General features: G+C 31.5%; 2 protein-coding genes across 6 annotated transcripts; both read left to right on the top strand.

The window, feature by feature from the left end:
• Positions 1-307: 307 nt before the first annotated feature.
• Positions 308-3151, top strand: LOC107887010 (beta carbonic anhydrase 5, chloroplastic). 5 transcript variants are annotated; one of them, XM_016811139.2, is made up of 9 exons: positions 308-609; positions 711-778; positions 1438-1599; positions 1684-1732; positions 1849-1962; positions 2063-2116; positions 2195-2277; positions 2395-2500; positions 2659-3151. In XM_016811139.2, exons 1-9 carry the CDS (start codon positions 550-552, stop codon positions 2857-2859), a joined length of 897 nt encoding a protein of 298 aa, XP_016666628.1. In that variant the 5' UTR covers positions 308-549; the 3' UTR covers positions 2860-3151. The 5 variants fall into 5 exon arrangements, with proteins under 5 accessions (XP_016666628.1, XP_040957803.1, XP_016666630.1 ...); XM_041101869.1 differs by having other exon boundaries at positions 320-609; positions 2398-2500; XM_016811140.2 differs by having other exon boundaries at positions 410-609; positions 708-778; positions 2398-2500.
• Positions 3152-4965: 1814 nt separating this feature from the next.
• Positions 4966-5676, top strand: LOC121218477 (protein PELPK1). The gene has a single exon (XM_041095680.1). The coding sequence runs from the start codon at positions 4966-4968 to the stop codon at positions 5674-5676; it is 711 nt and encodes a 236-aa protein (XP_040951614.1).
• Positions 5677-9515: the final 3839 nt, after the last annotated feature.

Genomic DNA, 9515 nt, shown 5'->3' with positions numbered 1-9515 from the left:
ACACATGGCCTTACGAGTAAATTTATTTCAAATTTACCTAAATTAGCTTAAAACCTTAAAAAAATGAGAATCTCGATAAGAATTTTCTAAAGCATCGATACTATATAAAAATAAGTATGCGAACCAAGTGACAAAAAAAGAAGAAGAAGAGAAAGCTTAAAAAAGAAAGTACAACAAGTGTTTGGATGAATACTCTTAAAGTGTTAACATAATATGGCGTGCACAGTTAAATATCATTAAAGATTTAATGTCATGACTAAAATGAAAGTGTTTTAAAAGTTGGATTATCAACCGGTGAATTTACCTATTCATTTATTTCGACATTGTTTTCTCCGTCTTTCTTGGAGGTTAGGACAGCAGTGATCCAACCAACACAACTACCTTTTTTAAAAAGCCAAGGCTTTACCTCTTTGTTTTTATACTTTGAACGACTCCCCCAATTCTTCACCATCCCCCCTCTTAATTTCTTCCACTGCTTTTCATCGCTGCCCCTCTTTACTCCTTAAAGGCACTGTCATCTTTTAACTCTTTAGATCCAACCCGATTTCAATGGCAGCTCTTCAGCCAACTTCTCTTTCAAAGCATCCTTTATCAAGTGGAACTCCAACGGTATGTCTAGAATACTCCCTTTCACCCTTCTTCTCTTTATTATTCGTTTAATGCTTACTTTGCATGGACTTGAATCTGGGTTTTGCTTCTTTTGTTAGCAGATCTTTGGTTCCAAGGTCCAAAGTGGGGATTTTCTACCGACCCAGTTCAGATTTTGGACTTCTTTCAGGTTAGGGACTGTTTTATTCTGTTTCCCAGTTTTTAAAATCTCAGATTTTCTTGTGGTCTGTTGAAGAGGTATATCTCCAAATGCTTAATCTTTTTCTTTTTTCTATGTTTCTTGATTTCCTACTGTTGCAGGTAAGGTGTTGAACTATTGATCTAGCAAAATGAAATTATAAAAAAGGAAATAAAATAGTTTGTAACTCTTTTTTGGATTGAAAATATACGCTTGGAATGTGGACGTCTATAAAAGGAAACAAAGGGGATTATTGTTTATCTTTTATGTAAAAAGAATTTGATTGTAATTTTACTGCAGAGACTATTTTTGCAAGTTTAGTCTAGCTCTATGGCGTCAATAAGGCTTGAAATGATATAAAAATTGGGAATTAAGGTTGTGGTTATTGAGTTAAGCTAGTGGGGATTCACTAAGATCTTGTTTGAGTTTGCTTTTAAGCTCTGATTCTTCTTGTTTGATGATTTGTTATAGGAGAAGTTATACAATTTAAGATTACGAGTACAATGCAAGTGTTTCTGGGTTGACCCTTAAGAGATAAGCTGATTTCCAATTTGGTTTTAACTCACCTGAACATATTGTTTATTGGATTCAGTTTGACTGATAAATCCATTTTATGCTGCCACAAATGTCTTTTCTTTGACATTTGTTAGGAGCAACACAGGTGTGAAACTGAAGGCTTCAGCAGAGCCTCCAGCGCTAACATGGGAGCTTAAAGGTGATGAACAAAACGGCATAATGGAAATGGAAAGTGGTTGTGATTTGTTTGGCAAGTTGAAGAATGGGTTTCTCAGTTTCAAAAGCCATAAATATATGTAAGCTGCAAAATCTGGACTGAGTTGTTTTAGCTTTGAATTAGAAGTGTTATTGTCATTTGATCCATTTTTATGTTTGAGCAGGGAAAACTTGGAACGCTATCAAGCACTCGCCAAGGGTCAAGCTCCTAAAGTAATGATGTTCCTTCCAATGTTTCATTGTAGTTGTTTTTTTGCTATGACCTATGTTATCATGCAGTGATTGCTTGTGAGATACAGTGATATTTATGCTAACCATTTCTAGAACAGTTTATGGTGATTGCCTGTGCAGATTCAAGGGTATGCCCTTCAACCATCTTGGGATTTGAACCAGGAGAAGCCTTCATGGTTCGCAATGTTGCGAATATGGTGCCAACATATGAGGTTTATACTGCTGTGCTTTTATTTCACTTAGGTTTAGTTTTGATCTTAGGAATTGATATTGTAAATTCTATTCACTTTCCTTTCCTTTCTGTTTGTGCAGAGTGGCCCATCGGAAACTAATGCTGCACTGGAATTTGCTGTAAATTCACTTGAAGTAAGTCTTTCATCTTTATAATATCCGTGTTATGCCACCTCTCGAAGTACAACTTTTAATGATATGTTACTTTCGCAGGTTGAAAATGTTTTCATCATTGGTCATAGCTGCTGTGGTGGCATTCGTGCCCTCATGAGTATGCAAGATAAAGCGGAATCAAGGTTTAGTTAGAAAATCAACTTGTTTTTAGCAATCTAATCTAATCTACCATTAGCATCTTCTGACAAGAGCTATTAATTCTGTATGCACTGTTTCTTAGATAAACTCTCTTGTTTCAGTAGCTTTATCCGGAGTTGGGTTACTGTCGGAAAGAATGCAAAACTAAGTACAAAGGCTGCTGCTTCAAACCTCAGTTTTGACCAGCAATGCACGCACTGCGAGAAGGTACTCTCATTCCCTTTTAGTTTGATTGTGTTTGGTCCAACACAAATATTCTTCTTCGGGATTTTATCTGTATTATATGCATTTCATGTTTGCCAGAAAGGGTGAAGTAGCTTAAAAAGTAAAATCGAATGATGAATTTTATTATATTTTTTTTTCAGGAATCAATCAACACTTCACTGTTGAACCTGCTTACTTATCCATGGATAGAAGAAAAGGTGAACAAAGGGATGCTTTCTCTGCACGGTGGCTACTATGACTTTGTCAACTGTACTTTCGAGAAATGGACATTGGATTACAAGGGAAGCATCATGAATGGAAAAACCAGAGTTGTAGTGAAGGACCGATTATTTTGGTGCTAACCTTCTCGGTCCATCTTATCTTTTTTATCTGTTGCTTCCGCATTCGCTGTTCCGTTCACAGTTTACTTGATTCGTAAGTGTTAAGTGTCAATGCAGTCTAATAATGTTTATTCCTTGTGATATCAAGGAATAACTACTTAGTTGTAATAATATGTTTGCTTCTGTATCTGTGGTTGAAAAGGATGTAGAAAAGAATATAGGGGACCTGGTGTTGGAAAATTGATTTTGTATGTTGTAATTCTAATTCATTTGATAACAATTTTCAACTTAATATCAATTTGTTTGATTGCTACATGGAAAGATACATGATTCGATGTTCCATTATGTCCCGAGTTTTCTCGGTTCATCCAGTAGGTCTAAGGTTTCAACCTCAAACATTTGTAACCCTTTCTTCAATCCTAAATTTTTATGGATGTTATGGGTTAAATTGTAGCATCAGATAACTTTTCCATGGCATATCGGAATGAGAATATCTGATACGGTGCTTCCCAAAGCAATTTTTTTGAGTATATTTTATATCTGTTTTACAGTTCATGTTTAAAGTTTATGGCTGTCCCTCCTATTAATGTCGTATTTTTCAAATATATTTTTCTTTGAAAATGAAATATGTCATAATAATTAATGGTCTTAAAGCAACTTCTATATACTATCTGGGATTCAATATAGTGGCTTGTTGACATAGTTCATCTATGAGAATTTGGACCGACTTTGGTATGCTTCATCCAAGTCTTCTGATTTGACTGTGACTGGGCCTAAAACTGAGCCTAACACAAAGTTCAAAATCCATGAACATTTTTAAAGAAGCTTTTCTTTTATGTAGTAGAAGAACAAAACTTTCGTGAATGTGACAGTGAGGAGATACGTAAAGTATATAACATTATACTTTTTGCAAGCAGTTGGCTGGTCTACCCAAGAGTGATCCAGGAGATACGTAAAGTATATAACATTATAATTTTTGCAAGCAGTTGGCTGGTCTACCCAAGAGTGATCAAAGTTTGAGCTGCCTTCAATGAGCCAAATTTTGCTTATAATGGAAAAAGGCACTTTGTTTAGTTCAACTGCTCACAGAATAATGTTAAAATGAAATTAAAACAAGGTGGGCTGGTCACACCCAAAAAAAAAAATTGATTGGTGGAATTTTATATTACGGAATGTAATATTATATTTTAAAATAAAATTATGTTATTTAGATTCTTAATATTTTGAACATCCCATACTATAATCTCGTACAAATAATATTAAAATATAGTAATATAAAGTGTAATTAACTTTAAATTAAAAGCATAATATTAAATTTTGAATAAATTTATTTTTATTTTTATTATTTAAATTAATTTAGTCTATTTTTTTCCAAATAAAATTTAAATCTAATTAAAAATATTTTTTTTCTTAATATTGAAACAATTCATGTTATACTTTAAAATTATAATTATTATATTTATTTATTAGTATATTAATTATGATTATAATTATGATTGGTGATACAATCACTTTCCACTAATTATTCTAACTATGATTTATAAATTTATTTCAACATTTGTATATGTACTTATGAATACATAAATTATAATAAATTATCATAATTTTATAGAAATTGAGACTAAGAAACATTAAGAGAACAAATTCTATAACAAAGACAATTTAGTAAAAATGTAAATTTAGGTAATCTCAATTTCTATTAACCAAACACAAAAATTCAAATCAAATGAATGAAATAAGATAATATAACATACAGAACATCCCGCTTGTAATATTATATTCTTGTAATCCTATTATGAAAAATAATCTTACATTGGACCAAATGCTCTCGCAAACTATTATCTAAATAAAAAAAAATTATTTTATATATATATACTTCATTTCTATAATATTTTTTCGGGAGTTATATTTTTTATATTTACGTAAAAGTATTTGATACAGATTGAGCACCTTCTTAGCATGATCCCACCATAAAGTCAAGTATGTAGATGAGAAATTGGTACAAACAACGTGGAGCCAAATCCCACCAAACCATCTCTCATCCTCTCCTATAAAAGGCTTGCTACACATAGACAACAATCCACACACAAATACACTAAAAATTCTTTGCTTTCTATTTTGTAAACCATGGCTCATAACATTCGTCACCCTTTCTTCCTTTTCCAACTTTTTCTCATTTGTGTCTCACCAATGATCGGTAGCCACACTGTCTCGGCAACGGCTCGACGTTTATTCGAGACACAAACAACCTTATCGGAGCTGCCACAATTGGCTTCAAAATACGAAAAGCACGAAGAGTTTGAATATGAAAAGTCAGAATACAAACAGCCAAAGTATCACGAAGAGTACCCCAAACATGAGAAGCCTGAAATGCACAAGGAGGAAAAAAAAAAACCCTGCAAACAACATGAAGAGTACGAGAAAGAAAAACCTGAGTTCCCCAAACAGGAAAAGCCTAAAGAGCACGAGAAACACGAAGTCGAATATCCGAAAATACCCGAGTACAAGGAAAAACAAGATGAGGATAAGAAACATAAACATGAAGAGTACCACGAGTCATACGAATCGAAGGAGCACGAAGAGTACGAGAAAGAAAAACCCGAGTTCCCTAAATGGGAAAAATCTAAAGAGCACGAGAAACACGAAGTTGAATATCCGAAAATACACGAGTACAAAGAAAAACAAGATGAGGGTAAGGAACATAAACATGAGTTCCCAAAGCATGAAAAAGAAGTGGAGAAAAAACCCGAGAAAAAGGCCGAGTACCCTGAGTGGGCTAAAATGCCTGAATGGCCGAAGTCCATGTTTATTCAATCTGGCTCGGTCACTAAGCCTTGAACCATATGACACTGGTGCATGTGCCATCATCATGCAGTAATTTCATGATATATAGTAATTATATAGTTAATAAAAAAGATGGTGAGCGGGAACTGTGTGTGCGCATTCCTCCATGCACCAATGGTGAATCTCTTTGCATAGAGATTCTGAATGGATATAGTTTATGTTATATTGTATGTTCTAGTGAAATTAATTTTGAATGTTGTATCTAATGTTAACATCACTTGGCTTGATTTATGTTTTAATGAAGTTTATGTTATGTATTTTACTTTAATGATATTGCATGTATTGTTAGTTTAACATAGCTTGATCATTATACTCTTCTACTATTAATTATAAATTGCACCGTCTTGTTTAAACTTTTTACAAGTTAAGACATGTATAAATATATGATGATATAATTACAAGTTTTAATTCAATGTTAGCTATTTTAGTATGTTATTGATAATCATGTATGATTCAATCTTAATTACATTTAAAAAAATTCCACTTAAAATTTTAATAAATAATAACAAATAATTATTGTAATATAATACACAACCAAAAATGAAATAAATAAAATAAAATATCAAATACTTGTTATAATATTGTAATATAATATGTACCATATTCTTAACTGAATTAGGGTCTAACCTATAATCCCTAAAATTTCAGTTTAAATATTTTTATACTTACCATTTTATTAGAACTCTTTTTAAATAAATTAAAATTTTAATTATACTAATTTAATTTAAACTCTAAATTATCTTAACTAAAATCTAAAATTTTATTTAACCTATTAATTAAATTCCTAATTATCTTATCTAAGTTAAAACTCTAAATATCCTTGTAACATGCCAATTCTGCCCCGCCCAACAAACAAAAAATATAATAAACAAAATTAAAATAAATAAAAGTTCAATAACAGTCAGGTCCTTTTACAAATATTAGACGAAAATTACATCAAGCCCAAGTGGCCCAAATAAAAAAACCCTAAAGCCCATAATACCTAAACTATTTTAAAACTAAACAAAAACCCTAATCTAGCCCTAGCATCGGACCCTAGTGCTGCCGCTACTCCTAGCCTCTGTCATCATCAACCGCTCCTCAACCACTACTTGCAAGGAAAAAGGAAGAAAAGGACAGGAGTAGATACACAAACAGTCACGAAACAGTAGAAAATAATATGCAATGTAATGGCTATAAAAGCCATAAAAAACAGATTGTAATGGGAGTTTTTTTTGGAAGAAATAGAAATCGAACAAAAAAAAACACAAAAAAAGAAATCAAAAAATAGAATACAAAAAAACTGGAGGTGATTTTCTTTCTTGTATTTATTTTTTTCGAGTCTTTTTAAATAAAAAGAAAAAGAAAACACTTACTTGGCGATTTGTGTCCCACCAGCGAGAGAGGCCGAGGTCGCCACTTATGATGAAAGGTGGCTTTATTGAGAAGTTTTTTTTTAAAACTAAAAAATCGAAGGATTTCATCGAGATTTCTGCTATTCGGTGGGTTTTTTGGAAAAATGATCTCCGATCTAGGCTTAGGGAAACGAAATGACCAAAAATGTTTTTTTAATATTTTTCTGGCCACCATGGATGGCGGAGCTGTCGCCGGCGATCGGTGGAGCTCGGCGGCTCCCTTACCTAGATTTTGGGCTGTGCCCAGAGAGAAAACAGAGAAAAAAGGGTTTTTTTTTAAAACATTGGTGAAATGATTCTTTTTCATTTTTTTAAAACTTAAATAGGGGATTAAAATAGTGTCGTTTTGGCCTGGGTTCATAAACCCCAAAACAACATTGTTTTATTGCGTGACCTGATTACCGACTCGACCTGCCTTAGGATTCGCATGTTTTCGACAATGGAGGGTCTAATTTCTATTTTGATCCTTTCGCATTTTCACTATTATTCAATTATGTCCTACTGCTTGATTTTTAATTTTCAATCCTATTGCTTGATTTTTATTTTTCAATCTTCCCCATTTATTTTATTTTTTGTTCAATTTAGTCCCTGGATCACTATAGACCCGCTTAGGGGATGACACATGTCCCAGGGTTTGGGATAATTTTCCGTTTGGTCCCTGGTTATTTTCTCACATTTTATTTTGGTCCTTTATTATGTTTTGTTATTTTTTTTACAATTTAGTCCCCTAAATATCTTTTAAATTTCAATTTAGTCCTTTTTATAGTTATTCATTTATTTTATTATAATTTAGACTCTAAATTTCATTTTAATTTTGATTTTACCCTTTATTCATTTAGTTTCAATCTTTTATAGATTTTTATAGGTATATTGTTATGTTATGTTTTATTTATTTATTTATATATTCATTCATTTATTCATTTCTTTACTTTTTGTGTATTTAAAATTTGTATTTTTATTTATTCCTTTATTTTCATATATTATTATTGTTTATTTTTCTTTTATTATTTAATTAATAATAGAATAGTGATTAATGGGATTATTGCCATTGCTATTATTGGTGTTTTATTATTATAATTATATTATTATTGTATCATTCCTTTATTTATTCTTTATTATTTTAGAATACTACACACATAGTCACTTCACATTATTTCATTATCATTGTATCATACACTATGTTTAAACATATTTGTCCTTTTTTCATACGATGTTCGAATAAACTAAATATATATACCATTTTAAGTATTACATAAATTTTTTTACTCGATGCATAAAAAGGAAATTTTTAAAATTAAGGCAAATGTTCCGAATTTGGAGATTCGAAAAGTCGTGCCCTAACTTATGGGGTTTGACTTTATCTTTGAACCTAGATAACCTAACATTCCTTTTAAAATTAAAACATATGAGGTTTAAATAGTAATTAAAATAAAGAGCAAGCTTATTTTCGAGGATTCAAGATGCCGTGTCCTAACTTTCGGGATATGACCTTTTGTTACCTCGAGATAATATGGCCTTTTACATACGTTTTGATTTATTCAAGTGATTTTTAATTAAAAATAACATTATGCAAAGTGGGATCGTGTTTTAAATTCTATTCAAATTTTTTAATTTTCAATACTAGGACTTCTAGTAATAAATTAGGTACCAATTTTGGGCGTAACGAGGGTGCTAATCCTTCCTCGTGCGTAACCGACTCCCGAACCAATTTTTTGGATTTTGTAGACCAAAAATCATTGTTTTAGTAAATCAAGCCTTTTATTAGAATAATCAAATTACGAGGTGATCTGATCACATCTCATAAAAAAGATTGGTGGCAACTCTATCTTCGTTTTCAAAATATGTCGATTTAAAAAAAAGGGTTTCGACAATCCTAATTTAATTTAAATTCTTAATTATCTTAATTGGTAACCTTCTCCACCCGGCTAGACACTAGACCCGAATCCGGGATATTACATCGGCCACCGAGATGGCCTAGTAGCAATCGGGGTTTAAAACCAGTCGATTTTTAAACATTTATTTATTTTTAAAGAAAATTTAGTCTATTTTTGGAAAAACACATGAGTTAGCAAAAATGATTTATTTTAACATTTTTCTTATAACATAATCTAATTTTGAAAACTTAGTTAATTTAATTAAACTTTCAAAAACTTATTTTCAACTTAGTAGCAGAAAAGTGGTATTAATGTAATTTTAATAAAAACCATGCTTCATTCATAATTTAAATAAAAATTCATATTCTAATAGCCTAAATTATTTAAATATCATGCATGCCTAAGTAAAAACCGTAAACTATGTCCCATGCCACAATTCAAAATAAAATAATACAGTCACAAAATAATAAAGGGAAATATCAAATAATAATTTTAAAATATTTTAATAACTAACCCGATCCGAGGCTCTCTGAATGCCGAGTCCGCATCCTAACCTTGTGAGTTT

This window comes from Gossypium hirsutum, chromosome A03, assembly GCF_007990345.1.
Source record: "Gossypium hirsutum isolate 1008001.06 chromosome A03, Gossypium_hirsutum_v2.1, whole genome shotgun sequence".
Classification (NCBI taxonomy): Eukaryota; Viridiplantae; Streptophyta; class Magnoliopsida; order Malvales; family Malvaceae; genus Gossypium; species Gossypium hirsutum.
The sequence above is the reverse complement of the archived record's forward strand: the minus strand, read 5'-3'. Positions and strand labels throughout refer to the sequence as shown.

What these genes read in the sequence shown, in the direction of transcription:
- LOC107887010 (XM_016811138.2), top strand. Translation starts at nt 550, where the DNA reads ATGGCAGCTCTTCAGCCAACTTCTCTTTCAAAGCATCCTTTATCAAGT. An exon ending in TTCAAAAGCCATAAATATAT is followed by an intron (nt 1,600 to 1,683) that starts GTAAGCTGCAAA and finishes ATGTTTGAGCAG; the next exon opens with GGAAAACTTGGAACGCTATC. An exon ending in ATATGGTGCCAACATATGAG is followed by an intron (nt 1,963 to 2,062) that starts GTTTATACTGCT and finishes CTGTTTGTGCAG; the next exon opens with AGTGGCCCATCGGAAACTAA.
- LOC121218477 (XM_041095680.1), top strand. Translation starts at nt 4,966, where the DNA reads ATGGCTCATAACATTCGTCACCCTTTCTTCCTTTTCCAACTTTTTCTC.